This window comes from Rhinopithecus roxellana, unplaced genomic scaffold, assembly GCF_007565055.1.
Source record: "Rhinopithecus roxellana isolate Shanxi Qingling unplaced genomic scaffold, ASM756505v1 contig2860, whole genome shotgun sequence".
NCBI lineage: Eukaryota > Metazoa > Chordata > Mammalia > Primates > Cercopithecidae > Rhinopithecus > Rhinopithecus roxellana.
In genome coordinates this window covers 121,506-137,713 of record NW_022142253.1, presented here as the reverse complement: position 1 = coordinate 137,713, position 16,208 = coordinate 121,506, and the positions used below count along the sequence as shown (strand labels likewise).

Genomic DNA, 16,208 nt, shown 5'->3' with positions numbered 1-16,208 from the left:
TGCTTCTGGGGTGGTCTGGGTGCCGGCCCGGGTCTGAGTGGAGGCTATAGCGGGGCCAGTGGTAATGGGGAGCATTACAGCCATCATGGTGAACCAGAGCCTGCTGAGCCCCCTCAAGCTGGAGGTGTAACCCAACACCCAGGCCACGTGTACCCAGGAGAAAGAGCAGATCAAGACCCTTATCAGTAAGTCTGCCTCCATCACTGACACGATACAGCTCCTGGAGCAGCAGAACAAGATGCTGGAGAGCAAGTGTAGTCTCCAGCAGAAGCAGCAGACAGCGCAGAGCAACATGGACAATGTGCTCGAGAGCTATATCAACAACCTTCAGCAGCAGCTGTACATTCTGGGCCAGGAGCAGCTGAAGCTGGAGGCAGAGCTTGGCAACATGGAGGGGCTGCTGGAGGACTTCAAGAATAAGCGTGAGGATGAGATCAATAAGTGTACAGAGATGGACCATGAATTTGTCTTCAAGAAGTTTATGGATAAAGCTTACATGAACAATGTAGAGCTGGAGTCTTGCATGGAAGGGCTGACTGATGAGATCAACTTCATCACGCAGCTGTATGAAGAGATCCAGGAGCTGCAGTCCCAGATCTTGGACACATCTGCGGTTCTGTCTATGGACAACACCCACTCCGTGGACACAGACAGCATCATCACTGAGGTCAAAGACCAGTACAAGATTGCCAACCGCAGCTGGGCCGAGGCTGAAAACATATACCAGATCAAGTATGAGGAACTGCAGACACTGGCTGGGAAGCATGAGGATGATGTGTCGCACAAAGACGAAAATCTCTGAGATGAACCAGAATATCAGCCGGCTCCAGGCTGAGACTGAAAGCCTCAAAGGCCAGAAGACTTCCCTGTAGGCTGCCATCACGAACGCCAAGCAGCATGGGGAGCCTCCATTAAGCACAGCAATGCAGCTGGGTGCAGTGGCTCACATCTGTTAATCCCAGTACTTTGGGAGGCCAAGGCAGATAGATTGTTTGAGGCCAGGAGTTTGAGACCAGCCTGGGCAACATAGCGAAGTTCCCTCTCTACCAAAAATACAAAAATTAACCAGTCTTATAACCCAGTCTAAAAAAAATAAATATTTAAAAATATATATATATATTTTTTTAAAAGATACCACCCCCAAGCTGGCATACCACGAGCTGAGGAATGTCAAGCTGGCCCCGGACACAGAGGCTGCCACCTACATGAAGCTGCTGGAGGGCAACAAGAGCAGGCTGGAGTCTGGGATGTAGAATGTAAGTATATATATAAAGACCACCAGTGACACTGAGCTTGGCCTATGGGGCCTCACAAGCTCTGGCCTCAGCTATGGCTAGGTTCCAGCTTTGACTCTGGCAGGGGCTCTAGCTCCTCTAGCCGCACCAGCTTCTTCAGGGTTCCTCCAGTGCTATGGTTGTGAAGAAAATAGAGATGCAAGATGGGAAGCTAGTGTCCGAGTCCTCTGATGTCCAAGTAAAGGGCCATGGCAGCCCCTCCCAGCCCATCCCTTCCTGTGGATGCCCCAGAGCCAGTGGAAGAGGCCACTGTGCAAGGGAGCATAGGGAACAGGAGTGAATATAGCCTCACCTAAGTGAGGCTCAGTCCTAGCCCTCAACCCACTCATCGAGAGAGTTTATTGCCTGGGGTACCCCCCTGGCCCATGACTCCAGCTATAAAACAATTTTTTTTTTTCCCCAAAATAAAGCCTCAACTACCTCTGCCATTTAAAAAAAAAACTGCCAGGCTTGGTGGTGTGTGCCTGTGGTCCCAGCTACTCAGGGGGCTGAAGTGGGAGAATCGCTTGAGCCCAGGAGGTCAAGGTCACAGTCAACTATGACTGTGCCACTGCACTCCAGCCTGGGCAACAGAGCAAGACTCTGTCTCAACAATAAAGTTCAAACAAGCATTTCCTCACAAAACCATGCATCAGTAGATAGTTAAGGAAAATGCCTGTGTTACCCAGTTAACCTGAGATGCTACTAGGCTTACCCCACCATGACACTTTACGGCCCATAATGCCTTAATCCAAATTAGACGTACACTCTCTAATCCTGAAACTGTTGACAAGTGTGATATGACAAGAGTTGGTACCCCAAAGCACAATATCCTATTATTTTCAAACTTTTCCTTCTCCCTACCTGCTACTAATTGAACACTAGGCCCACATCAGCACTTTTCTTTCAGAGCCTGATTCTCTATTCCTCCCACCCCCACTTCAAGAATGCTATGAGGGTTAGGGGTGTCTATCACGACCCCCTCAGCAACCAACAGCCGTTCTAGAAAAGGTGACATAACCCAGGGCTGCCAACAAGAGCAGCTTCCCAGCAGGATGTTCTAGTAACCTTAATGAGGCAGAGAGCAACGCCTCCCGTAAATTCTGGTTGGAAGAAACGATTTAGAGATGGTGGAAAAGTACAACTTAAAAAGCAAACACCACAGGCTCCGGTAGAGCAGGAAAGCAAGCAGGGATTTCTAAATACAGACCTCAATTGTAAGAGTTCACTGTACCTTAATTCTCACTATCATCATTTGCTCTGTCAAAAATAGAACCTTCCATGTCTTGATCCATTCAGAATAAGCCACAGCAGGCACAGCTCTGCTTCCACAGGGCAGCCAGGTCAGAAAGGCCACACAGGGAAATGGAAAAGGCAGCCAGCAGGTTTTCTTAGAGATTATACTCCTCTGGGCTTTTATCCTTCTTCCCAGCTATTCTGGTGCCAAGAAAGCTGCAGGGAGGTCTTTGCTCTGCTCTGAAAAAGCTTCAACTCAATCTTTTCACCAGCAGGGCTGAAGCAGTCTCAGGGCTGTAACTCCCTCTGCTGCCCAATGTTTTCTTTGCATGTTGTGATCAGTTTAATTAATTTCAAACTCAAATGTTAAAAGAACTAATGCAGCCCTTTATTTCAAAATATAATCAAAAGAGCATGAGTTCAGACAGGAGGAATATAGATGGAATGCACGGTTCAAAGCTGGATACACTTCTGCATTCACCTACAAATCTCCTCTATCTCAGAAAGGATTTCTTTTATTCAGTTTCATGAACTGAAACTAGTCTCCTTCACAGGCGTGTAGAAAAGTAGGAGCCAGACTTCTTGGTCCTTCCTCACCCATCCTTAATAACAGCATTGCCTTTAGCAGAACTTAAGGCAGGCCTTATTCACCTTTCAAGATCCAATTTAAGTAGTACTTAGGATGACGCATTAAAACTACCTGTTTACCAGTCTGTTTCACTGTATTGATTCAACACTGTGTCTAGCTAACAGCATATGCTCACTATCTATCTAACAGAATTCTAACTAGAACCATGTGCGATATTGGGGGAAGGGAAACCTGCCCACATAAGAATTCAACCAGAAATCACTGGGGGAAGAACCAAAATTCTTAAGAGATAAGAGTAAGAGACAGGTGTGTTTCTCTAATATACCATTATTCTGCCTAACAATTTACCTACCAGCTGTGCTTGTGGTCCTTTTCAGATTACCAATCTCAGTCTCTTTCCTGTAAACTCTTAACTCATTTTTAAAGTACTTGAAAGGCACTTCATTCTTTGCCTATACCCAAATACTTTTCACATTCTGATCTTAGTGATAAAATTCACAAAGACCTCACAGTGACTCAGTGTTGAGCAATACTGACCCAATTAAATAACGTACCCAAACTATTTAGGTTAGAAACTCTGGTATTCCAGCATCCAGAACCAGAAGTGATGAAGACATTTATTAGTGCAATAACCCCAATTTATTTTTGTGAACCCTCCCCTTCTCCACCTCCCAATACTGGAAGCTTACCTGTCAGGCAGAATTTCTAATCTGCCTCAAAATCTACAGGTCCAAGCTCTGCAAATACCAAGTGCTCAAGGCAACTACCACCCTTCAGAAAACTAAAGTAAATACCAACAACGAATGGTGTTAGTGTGTAAAAACTCTCTACTGATGAATAGGAAGAAGCAATGTAAATTTTTTAATACAAACAATCCCACAGCATTTATTGACATCTTGTATAACACAAGGCTAATCAAAACACTATGAATAAATGTTCATATTGGACAAAGGACATCTAAAAACAAACTGTATTCTTCTCAACAATTTCTCACTTCATTGATCATTTCTAGTTGGAGACACTTTGTAGCAGAGTAATATTATCTCCTTTCAGCATGATCCGACCTGCAACACAAAAACAACAAACGGCTATTTAATAGCCACACACATAGATGTTTTACTCTCAGAATTTTGTATCCAGTTTTTGAACAATATTTTGAAAATGCTTTCTTATAAAAACATGTAAACATTTTCAAGTGTCCATATAGTGAAATGCTTTCTGGCTCCATTAGAATACACTTACCTTTTCAACAAACTAACAAAGGTAGATGATATTTCATGACAAGTATCATTTCTATGAAATAAGTCAACTCAATAGGCCTCATACAACATTTCCCAATGCTGAGTTTGTAAAAGTTTGGAAATGAGTCGTATGTCAAGTTTGGGAAATACAGCATATTATAACTCCATTCTTAAAGCTCTTAGTATATTAAAGACTCCACCCTATCTCTACTAAAAATACAAAATTAGCTGGGCATGGTGGCGTGTGCCTGTAATCCCAGCTACTTGCGAGGCTGAGGCAGGAGAATCGCTTGAACCTGGGAGGCGGTGGTTGCAGTGAGCCGGGATCGCACCATTGCATGCCAGCCTGGGCAACAAGAGCGAAACTCCGTATCAAAAAAAGAAACAAACAAACAAAACTCCACCCCACAATAAACAAACCTATTTAAGTTTTACCCAAACTTTCCTAAGGTTATTTAAGACAATACTTTTCTGAGAAATCTATAAACATCTTCAGGAACACTGGTGTTCACTGGCAGAACAGTTTGAGACGTGTTGATCAACTCCAACAGCAATTAAACTATTCTACTTTCCCAGGCTTCTGCAGGTATTAATACTCTTCTATTCTACAGGATGAATACTACCATGAGAATTCAACAGTTGGTGAATAATTTATAAATAATATGACCTCGGTGAGGCTAAGCTTGCCCTTCCTGGCAAGACATCTTAAAATCTGAAAAACCCAGCTGGGCATGGTGGCTCACGCCTATAATCCCAACACTTTGGGAGGCCAAGGTGGGCGGAATGCCTGAGTTTAGGAGTTTGAGACCAGCCTGGACGACACGGTGAAACCCTGTCTTCTACTAAAACACAAAAAATCAGCCAAGTGTGGCGGCATGCACCTGTAATCCCAGTTACTTAGGAGGCTGAGGCAGGAAAATCGCTTGAACCCATGAGGTGGAGGTTCCAGTGAGCCGAGATTGTGCCATGGCACTCAAGCCTGGGAGACAAAGCAAGACTCCGTCTCCAAAAAAAAAAAAAAATAAATCTAAAAAACCCAGGTTTTCATAAAAATAGTATAAGCAGAAAGAAGCTAGCGAAACACCATACTGCTTCTCAGAATCTACTTTCCACATATCTAGTATAGGTTCATGAGAATCCTGAGGGTCTGAAAGAGAGACACCTGAAACCCACCACTGATAAAAGTATTAGTGAGCATTTAACAAATGAAGACAAAATGCCTAAATAAACCTCAAGTGAATGGGATGTTAATAGAAATGATTCAGTGTGTCTTGAAACCGTGAATCCTAAGACCATTCATTAACTGGGTTAAGAAATACCATTCATTGCCAGGCTTAGTGGCTCACACATGTAATCCCAGCATTTGGGAGGCCAAGGCAGGTGGACTGCCTGAGCTCAGAAGTTAAGAGACCAGCCTGGGCAATACAGCGAAACCCCATCTCTACTAAAACACAAAAAATCAGCCAGGCGCGGTGGTGCACGCCTGTAGTCCCAGCTACTCGGGAGTCTGAGGCAGCAGAATTGCTTAAACCCGGGAGGCGGAGGTTGCAGTGAGCCAAGATCGCGTCATTACATTCCAGCCTGGGCAACAGAGTGAGACTCCGTCTCCAAAAACAAAAGAAAGAAATACCATTCATTGTTCAAGTAATTTTTAGTTTCTATTATGCGCCAGGCATTGAGTTAGGTACTGAGCACACTAGGGATCAAAAAAGGCATGATTCATGCACTTACAGTGAAGCATCTCATAACAGGAGAGACATTAATAAAATAATTTCAATAATAAATGTTTTACTACAAACTCAGGGAGCACATAACCCCGCCGCCCCCATCCCCAGCAAAATCAAATTAAACTCTGAACTTTTTAGAACAGGGCTTCCTAACCCCTGGGCCACAGACCAGTACCAGTCCTGGTCCCTGTTAGAAACCAGGTCACACAGCAAGAAGTGAGCAGTGGGCAAGGTGGCGGAGCTTCATCCGTATTTACAGCCACTCCACATCACTAGTATTCCTGCCTGGGCTCTGCCTCCTGTCAGATCAGTGGAGGCCTTAGATTCTCATAGGAGCACGAAACCTATTGTGAACAGGGCATAGAGGGATCTGGGTTGCACACTCCTTATGAGAACCTAATGCCTGATGATCTGTCACTGTCTCCCATCAACCCCAGATGAGACTGTCTAGTTGTGGGAAAATAAGCTCAGGGCTCACACTGATTCTACATGATAGTGAGTTGTATCATTTCATTAAATATTACAATGTAATAATAATAGAAATAAAGTGCACCATAAATGTAATGTGCTTGAATCATCCAAAAACCATCCCCCACACTCCGGTCCATAGAAAAACTGTCTTCCAAAAAACTGGTCTCTGGTGCCAAAATGGTTGGGGACCACTGTCTTAAAAGAACTGATATTTGATCTAAAGACACAAGGAATATCATATACAAAGATTAATGGTTGGGCAAATGTGCAGATTCAAAGAACTGAAATAAGGCAAGTGTTGCTAAAGCTCAGAAAGTAAGGCACAGTGATATGAGATGAGCAGAGGGAGATAAGACTAGATCATGAAGATCATTAGATTTGCAGAATCATTAGATTTTTTTTATCCTAAGAGCAACAGGAAGTCACTGAAGAATTTCAAGCAAAGGGATGACATGTTCAGATTGGTGTTTTTAAAAGATGACTGAGGCCTGGAAAGCAAACTGGAGGTTGCTGCAGAGAAATCGATTAGTAAGCTGAATTGGAAACTAGTGCCATTCAATAAGGCGGGAAATAATAATGCAATAGCTCTAAACAGTGTGAGTTGGAATTGAGTTTGCTTTCTGATATGCTGACTTTAAGAAGCCTTTGAAACATTCAAGTAGAAATGGTGATTAGGCTCAGACTTGGGAGTCCCAAATTTGGGAGGCAATATACATAGATGGTAATTGAAGCTGTACTCCAGTGCCTAGGGAGACGATACTGAATGACAGGAGGGCCTAGAACCAAGCCTGGAGCAACTCATTTAGTGACTGGGTCCCAAAGAATGAACATACAAGTCTGAAAAATAGCCAGAAATGAAAAATAAAAACCCAAGTATAGTATCGTAGAGCCAAGGTGTGATACTGCAAAATGTTTATTTGGTCTTCAATCCCATACAACTCCTAAAATTCTTAGAATCTCTAAGGTGTTGCCTTTTTGTATGCTAATGATTGACTGACGGCCAGCAGCCCCTGCAAAGTTTCAGCATTGGAGCTGCTCACTGAAAGGACCAAGGCATTAGTGAGGTCAGACTTTCAGCCCCACCCTCCAACCCAGGGAGGAGGAGAGGAGCTGCAGGTTAAGCTGATCACCAATGGCCAATTTATTCAGTCAGGCCTACATAATGAAGCTTACATAAAAACTGAAAACAATGGGTTTCTGACAACTCAACATATGGAGGTTCCCAGAGAGCGGTGAGCTTGTAGAGGGCACAAAAGCTTCGCATCCCTTCCTATATGCCTTGCCCTGGGCATCTCTTCATCTGTATTCTTTGTAATATCCTTTATAATAAACCAGTAAATATAAGTGTTTCCCTGAGTTCTGTGAGCTGCTCTAGCAAATTAATTAAACCAAAGGAGGGGTCATGGGACCCAGTTTACAGCCAGTCAGTAAGAAGGACAGGTAAAACAATCTGGAGCTGACAATTGGCATCTGGTGGAGCATCGAGGGGCAGGGAAGGCAATCTTGGGGATTAAGCCCTCAACCTCTGGGAATTGACACTATCTCCAGGTAGACAGTGTTAGAACCGAACTGAACTTGACAACTCTGAGCTGACGTCCACTGCCGAACTGACTGCTTGCTTGGTGTGTGGGGAAATACGCCCACACATCTGGTCACAGAAGTCTTCTGTGTTAATTATTGTCAACTGAGGAAATAGAAAAATCTACTTGGGTTCCCCCCCCCACTCAGACAAGGGAACAAAGCGCTTTAAGGAGGGAGTGGCCAACAGTGCCAAATGCTGTTGAGAGTTTAATTAAAATGAGGATTAGTACTGATCATTAGATTTAACACCACTAGTCTTTGGTTCCCTTGGTGAGAGCTCTCTGGGCAGAGAAGCCAAAATGGAATGTGGTAAGAAGTGAGTGGTACAGAATAATTTCAAAAGTGTACCACTACTCTGAATAATAACTTCTCAAATGCAAAGTAAATTCAAACATGAACTGAGTTGCAGGTCACTGAATTCTGCAAGTGAATACAACATTTCTAGAATTCTGTAAGACCACTTATATCCTTACCCAGTTGTTTTCTTGACTTTGTTTTAGAATGAATCTCTTCTGCATCATCTAATACAAGGTTCATATATTCATCAAAACCCTAGAAAAATAAACAAACTGTCATCGTCGAAGAAAATCACATCCAACCCATTTTAAATGAGTATACCTATGCAGATAAAAAATCCAACTAACTTCAAAGATTCACTCATCTCAAGCCCCGCACTCCACCTTCCACCTAAAGTCTTTTTTTTTTTTGAGAAAGGATCTCACTTTGTCTCCCAGGCTAGAATGCAGTGGTGTGACCTCGGCTCACTGCAGCTCAACCTCCTGGGTTCAAGCAATTCTGCTGCCTCAGCCCCACCAAGTAACTGGGACTACAGGGCGCACCACCATGCTACTTTCTATATTTCTGGTAGAAACAGGGTTTCACCATGTTGCCCAGGTTGGTCTCGAACTCTGGAGCTAAAGTGATTCATCATGCTCGGCGTCCCAAAGTGCTAGGATTACAGATGTGAGCCACCGTGCCCAGCAAAATATTTAAAAATTAGCTGGACATGGTGGCGTATGCCTATAGTCCCAGCTACTAGAGGCTGAGGTGGAAGAATCACTTGAGCCAAGGAGTTCAAGATTGTAGTGAGCTATGACAGCACCTGGGTGACAGAGCAAGACCCTAACTTAAAAAAAAACATCACTTAGGGTAGCCTGCTATCCCTATTTAACCCCACTGAGCTCTATTCAGGTATCACCTAACCCACAACAAATAATTCCATTAGTCCCCACCCCCCCAATTTCCTTTCTTCTGTCCCCTCTCTCCATACTAACATCGTTGCTCAAATATATATTTTTTCAAATAATTTTTAAAAGTTAATTTTCAGCCAGGCGTTGTGGCTCATGCCTGTAATCCCAAGACTTTGAGAGGCTGAGGTGGGAGAATCACCTGAGCCCAGGAGACCAGCCTGGGCAACATAGTGAGACCTCGTCTCCATAAAAAATAAAAATTTAGCAGGCTGTGATGGTGCACGATTGTGGTCCTAGCTACTTGGAAGGCTGAGGCAGGAGGACTGCTTGAGCCCAGGAGGTTGAGGCCACAACGAGCCATGACTGTGCCACTGCACTCCAGCCTAAGCAACAGAACAAGGCCCTTTCTCAAAAATAAAATACAAATTTTCTTCTCAACACAGACAGATGAAAGAAAATGAATTAAAAGTTAATTTTCCCTATTAAAAATTACCCAATCCTTACCTATCAGCAATGAAAAAAGGCTAAATAGCAGCCCCCGAAAACCTTTGCTTAGCTTGGATCTTTCACTTTTTATACACTGTTCTGGCTAGTCACTTTCTGAGAAATCTTTTTCTATGACCAAACTGCTATGAGATAAAATTGCCTGGATACTCACAATGATACAGCCTTCTATCCGCATATTCACTTGCTCGTAGAGCCACACCTGAATCCGCGATCTCTGAAATAATCATAAAAGTGAAAACGTTAAAAAAAGAAAAATAGGGCCGGGCACAGCGACTCACGCCTGCAATCCCAGCACTTGGGGAGGCCCAGGCAGGTGGATCACAAGGTCAAGAGATAGAGCATCCTGGCTAACATGGTGAAGCCCCATCTCTACTAAAAATACAAAAAAATTTAGCTGGGCGTGGTAGCACACGCCTGTAGTACCAGTTATCAAGAGGCTGAAGCAGGGGAATCACTTGAACCCGGGAGGCGGAGATTGCAGTGAGCCGAGATCGCGCCACTACACTCCAGCCTGGGCGACAGAGTGAGACTCCGTCTTAAAAAAAAAAAAAAAAAGAAAAGAAAAGAAAAAAAAAGAAAAAGAAAAAGAGGCCAGCTTCCTCGATTCACACCCGTAATTCCAGTACTTTGGGATGCCAAAGCAGAATAATTCGCTTTGCGGCCAGGTGTTCAAGATTAGCCTGCGCAACATTAAGCAAGATCTTGCCCCCCACCCCCCCTCCTTCCAAAATTGAAGTATACAAAACCTAACCATTTTGGTCAAACGACAAGAGAAATATGGCTCCTAAAAAAAACTGTAATGAATGTAAGTCAAGAGTTTTAACTAATTAGCCCATATCTAAGAATTATTCACCAGTAATAATAAACTCAAAGAGAATTTTCATTTAATAAGTTCTATATTGGAACTACATAACTTAATTTTCCTGTGATCTTGGGACTCGATATTTCTTACTGCTTCTGGTTTCAATCTATTTAAGAGTGAAAGTTTTTGACAGCATAGCACAAAGCAGCAATTTCTAATGACCAAGGGCTTATCTCCTGCAGCAAAATCCAGTTCCAAAACAAAGCTTTCTCATGTCACACACCTAACAACCAGGACAAGAGCCCTCAATTCAGGTGGTTAAAAATTATTATCACCCGAAATTAATGTTTTTCAGTTGTGTTGTCACATTATAAAATTTAAGTTGCTAAAGTTTCCCCCAAAGGAAAGTAGCTGCCACCAAATTCCTCTGAAGCTACCCCTTCTTTCTTTTTCCGTCTTGAAGTTTTCCAACAGGTATTAAACACCACCTCTTGACATGGTTTAAGTTGGTTGGGTTTTTCTTCCAATGTTTCATCCTAAAGGGGAGAGGTTCCAACGTTCTAGGCATAATCACTACTAACAAAACTACTGATGCCCAAATACCATGCTCAAGTCTGCTGATAATACTTTTTGGAATTAAAAAGTATTTTTGATCTTGCAAAGTAATAATACAATTCTTTGCATGTTGGGAAGTGGCATGGATACACACCACTTCACCACATTAGTGCTTTCTCAGTACTCCTTCCCCTCGATTACCCTCCAATCTCCAGTTACATCTATTTTTAAATTCTAGAACACAGTGATTGCTCAGGTTAACACAAAAAACTAAATCAGTTCATTTCTTATTTAAAAAGTAGTTACGAAAAAAGCAACTTACGTACATTTTGTAAGTATCTGAAGATGAGGTTCTGCACCACAGTGGCTAAGGAAAAAATACAAAAGCAGCATAGACTCTGCTTCCTGAAACAACTGGACGACCCTGTTCCCGTCTCACCTTGGTATAATGAACGCGAGGTCTGGTGCTTACGCAAACAAAAAGTGCCCAGCTGGGCATTCATTAGGGGTCTTCTAAAGATTAAAGAACATCTCTTCCACTTTCATTCCCCTGGAGTTTCCCGAAACCTTTAACTCCCGTTTTCACTCCGCACCTAAAGTTCTCTTCCCTCCTTTCGCCGCCTCCATTCCTGCACTCCCCACGGCAGGGGTCCACCCAAGACCACCTCCCCACCATCACGGTTCTTCAACTACCCGCGCTTTCTTCCAGTTTTGGTCGCCCCGGGGGCTCATGGGATGTGGATTCGTACTCCGCTACCCCAGGCCTGCTCTCAGTCTGCGCCTTCGCACCCCGTATTCTGGCCCGAACCTCCCAGTCCTAACATCCTGCGTAGGATACGATGGGCTGCACCATAACCTTCTGTACTTTCTGGCCCTGGCCACGGTACGCCATGGTGAAACTTCACAAAGAGCACAACCTCACGCAGCCTCTGAGACCAATTTCCGGAATAAAGAACCGGAAGCGGAAGTGTGTGAAGGTCATGCGGCGACAAGGGCGGTGCCTAGGAAATGCCCCTCTAGCCACGAAGTCACGTTTCTTCGCTGCATGGCCTCCGAGGGAGGCCAAACTGAGGCGGCTGCGCTGTGGAAGGTGGACCGGTCCTATAGCGCCACCTGGAGGCAGGCGGGAGGAGGTGCCTTCGGTTGCGGTGTCCCCAATTTCTTTTCTTTTTTCTTTTTTTTTTTTTTTGAGACGAAGTCTCGCTCTGTCGCCCAGGCTAGAGTGCAGTGGCGCGATCTCAGCTCACTGCAACCTCCGCCTCCCGGGTTCAAACGATTCTCCTGCCTCAGCCTCCCGAGTAGCTGGGACTACAGGCGCGTGCCACCACGTCCGACTAATTTTTTGTGGTTTTGGTAGAGACCGGGTTTCACTATGTTGGCCACGATGGTCTCGATCTCCTGACCTCAAGATCCGCCCGCCTCGGCCTCCCAAAGTGCTGGGATTACAAGCGTGAGACACCGCGCCCTGCCCGCATCTCCATTTTCTGAGTTAGCTTAAAAAGCCAAAATCGTCCCACTGTGTATCTGTGTGTGTAAAGTGAGCTAATTTCGTGCCTTTCCTACAAGTTTAGGCTTGATAGCAGCGTTGTGGTGGAAAGGGTAGGGCGGCAAGAAGCCCAAACTTCAGGCCTCCCACCTCTGGCAGTCGGCCAGGGGCGGTCTGCATTCCAAAGCCAGACGGCTGGTTCGCTCCAGTTACGGATTCAGCTCAGCCACTTCGTGGAGCGAGTTACTGTTCAGGTGGCAACTGAGGGTGGCGATTTCCCATGAAGACGCTGAAATCCACATGCTGGGCGCAAATCCAGCTCTTTTAGAGTTGGGTGACAAAGGATAAATTAGCCTCACCGTGTCTTGGCTTAGTTTTCAAAACGGAGATTAAAGTAAAGATTAACTTTACTCAGGGGCTTGAAGATTCAATGAAAGAATTGTCTATGTGTGCACACAGGCGTCAGCCAGTGTCAGAACATGTTCTTCCCTGGATAACACAGCTACTAAGTGGAGGAGCTGGAATTCGTAGGTGTGCCTGACCCCAAAGGCCACCTACCTTTCCATTGTGTCATGGCTTGTGGCCTGGCAGAGAGTTCATTTAATTGGCATACACATGTTATAGAGGAGGAAACTGAAGTTTAGACTTTTGAAAGGACTTGCCTTAAGGGAACACGGATTAGGGCAAATGGCAGAATCAAAATTAGCTTTTCTGAGGGCTTCTGTTTAGTGGGGATAATAGTAATGACGACCTCAGAAAGGGGTTGAGTTGAAAGTGATTTTTAAACTACGCAAAGCGGCCAGGCTCATGCATGTAATCCCAGCATTTTGGGAGGCCGAGGCAGGTGGATCATCTGAGGTCAGGAGTTCGAGACCAGCCTGGGCAACATGGTGAAATCTTGTCTCTACTACAAATACAAAAATTAGCCATGCATGGTAGCACACGCCTGTAATCCCAGCTACTTGGGAGACTGAGACAGGAGAATCGCTTGAGCCCGGGAGGCAGAGGTTGCAGTGAGCCGAGATCATGCCACTGTACTTCAGCCTTGGCGACAGAGCGAGACTCCGTCTCAAAAAAATAAATAAGAATAAATAAATAAACTACACAAAGCTAGCAAATGCATGGGATAACTATTTCCTTTAAAAAATTTCAGCCGGGGCTGGGCACAGTGGCTCATGCCTGTAAATCCCAGCACTTTGGGAGGCTGAGGCGGGCGGATCACAAGGTCAGGAGTTCGAGACCAGTCTGGCCAATATGGTGAAACCCCTGTCTCTATTAAAAATACAAAAATTAGCCAGGCGTAGTGGCGGGCACCTGCAGTCCCATCTACTCAGGAGGCTGAGGCAGGAGAATTGCTTGAATCTGGGAGGCTGAGGTTGCAGTGAGCCGAGATCGCGCCACTGCACTCCAGCCGGGTGACAGAGTGAGACTTCATCTCAAAAAAAAAAAAAAAGGTGCTCCGGCTGTGATCCGCGTTGGTGCTGTCCGGGTCTAGTGGACAGAGAAGACTCTTGGTCAGGCAAATGGCTTCTCGGTGGCAGAGCATGGGGACCTCTGTGCGCCGGAGATCTCTCCGGCACCAGGAGCAGCTGGAGGACAGCAAGGAGCTGCAGCCTGGGGCCAGCCATCAGGAGACCTCTGCAGGGGCCCTGGGGTCTCTGTGCAGACAGTTCCAAAGGAGGCTGCCCCTGAGAGCCGTCAACCTCAACCTCTGCACAGGCCCCTCCTGGAAGCGCCTGGAAACCGCAGAGCCAGGTCAGCAGGGCCTCCAGGCTGCAGCTCGCTCAGCTAAGAGCGCTTTGGGTGCCATGTCCCAGAGAATCCAAGAGTCCTGCCAAAGTGGCACCAAGTGGCTGGTGGAAACGCACGTGAAGGCCAGGAGGCGGAAGAGAGGCGCACAGAAGGGCAGTGGATCCCCAACTCACAGCCTGAGCCAGAAGAGCACTCGGCTGTCTGGAGCCGCCCCTGCCCACTCTGCCACAGACCCCTGGGAGAAGGAGCATCACCACCTCTCGGCCCGAATGGGCTCACGTGCCCACCCATTACGGCGGTCAAGGCGGGAGGCTGCCTTCCGGAGCCCCTACTCCTCAACAGAGCCCCTCTGCTCTCCCAGCGAGTCTGACAGTGACCCAGAGCCTGTGGGGGCAGGAATCCAGCATCTCCAGAAGCTGTCCCAAGAGCTAGATGAAGCCATTATGGCGGAAGAGAGTGGTGACATCGTCTCTCTCATTCATGACTGAGGAAGTGCCTGCAGGAAACAAGCCCTATCTGACCGCCAAGTCTTCATACTCAAGGATGTCTATGCTTCCCCATGAGCTTCCCGGAGGAAACCCCCAGGAGTTGTCAGTACCCCCGGGCCACTGCTAACAAGCACCTAACAAGGGGCCCAGAGCCCCCTGCTCCGGCCACATCTGGACCCATCAGTGACTGCCTGCCATAGCCTGAGAGTGTCTTGGGGAGACCTTGCAGAAGGGGAGAATTGTTCCTTCTGCTTTCCCAGGGGACTCTTGAGCTTAGAAACTCATCGTACACTTGACCTTGAGCCTTCTATTTGCCTCATCTATAACGTGAAGTGCTAGCCTCAGATGTTTGAGAGCTCTTAGCTGTGTACCCACGTGCCTGGTTTTTGGGGAGTCATCCGCAGAGTCACTCACCCACCGTGTTTCTGGTGCCAAGGCTCTTGGGGGCCCCATTGTCATCCCCGCTTTCCCTACCAGGGACTCGGAGGAAGGCATAGGAGATATTTCCAGACTTACGACCCTGGGCTCACGGGTACCTATTTATATGCTCAACGCGGAGTACTGTGGGTGTGCCGGGAGGGGGTAGCCCTGTTCAAAAGCAATTTCTGCCGTGTGTAAATTATTTAAGAAACCTGCTTTGTCATTGTATAAGAAACCAGCGTGTGACTTTCCTAGATAACACTGCTTTCTCATAATAAAGACTGTTGGCATTTGAAAAAAAAAAAAAAAAAAAAAAAAATTCAGCCAGGTGCGCTAGTTCATGCCTGTAATCCCAGCATTTTGAGAGGCAGAGGCAGGAGGCTTGTTTGAGCCCAGGAGTTCAACACCAGCCTGAGCAACATGATCAGACCTTGGCTCTACAAACAAATTTAAAAATTAGCCGAGCCTGATGGTGCGTGCTACTCTGGAGGCTGATGTAGGAGAATCTCTTGAACCCAGGAGGCAGAGGTTGCAGTGAGCAGAGATCATGCCACTGCACTCCAGCCTGGGCAACAGAGCCAGGCCCTGTCAAAAAGAAAAAAAAAAAAAAAAGATTGCCTAGCTGGGTTTGGTGGCATGGCCTGTTTTCCCAAGTACTAGGGGAGCCTGAGGTAGTAGGACTGCTTGAGCCTAGGAGTTCAAGAGTGCAGTGAGCTGTAATGGCACCTATAAATAGCCACTGCACTCCAGCGTGGGCAATATAGTGAGACCCAGTCTTTAAAAAAAATTCCCCCATCCAAACCCAATAGAGTGTCACGTTGTCTGACTTCAAGATAGCATGTTTATTTTTCCCCACTACCCTCCCCCTCTTTTTTTTTAGACAGGATCT

General features: G+C 45.8%; 1 protein-coding gene and 1 pseudogene across 2 annotated transcripts; one reads left to right on the top strand and one right to left on the bottom strand.

The window, feature by feature from the left end:
- Window positions 1–2,876: 2,876 nt before the first annotated feature.
- Window positions 2,877–12,140, bottom strand: SNRPE (small nuclear ribonucleoprotein polypeptide E). The gene is made up of 5 exons (XM_010381379.2): window positions 12,012–12,140; window positions 11,500–11,526; window positions 9,968–10,030; window positions 8,593–8,671; window positions 2,877–4,163 (listed from the first exon to the last, which is right to left on the bottom strand). The coding sequence occupies exons 1-5, from the start codon at window positions 12,063–12,065 to the stop codon at window positions 4,108–4,110; spliced, it is 279 nt and encodes a 92-aa protein (XP_010379681.2). The 5' UTR covers window positions 12,066–12,140; the 3' UTR covers window positions 2,877–4,107.
- A 1,979-nt stretch (window positions 12,141–14,119) lies between these two features.
- On the top strand, window positions 14,120–15,627 carry LOC104659081 (annotated as a pseudogene). Its single transcript, XR_004055934.1, has one exon. The product of XR_004055934.1 is annotated as a protein PIMREG pseudogene (transcript).
- The last annotated feature ends 581 nt before the right edge of the window (window positions 15,628–16,208 follow it).

What these genes read in the sequence shown, in the direction of transcription:
- SNRPE (XM_010381379.2), bottom strand. Translation starts at nt 12,065, where the DNA reads ATGGCGTACCGTGGCCAGGGCCAGAAAGTACAGAAGGTTATGGTGCAG. An exon ending in GGATAGAAGGCTGTATCATT is followed by an intron (nt 8,672 to 9,967) that starts GTGAGTATCCAG and finishes TTATTTTTCTAG; the next exon opens with GGTTTTGATGAATATATGAA. An exon ending in AAAGTCAAGAAAACAACTGG is followed by an intron (nt 4,164 to 8,592) that starts GTAAGGATATAA and finishes TTTGTGTTGCAG; the next exon opens with GTCGGATCATGCTGAAAGGA.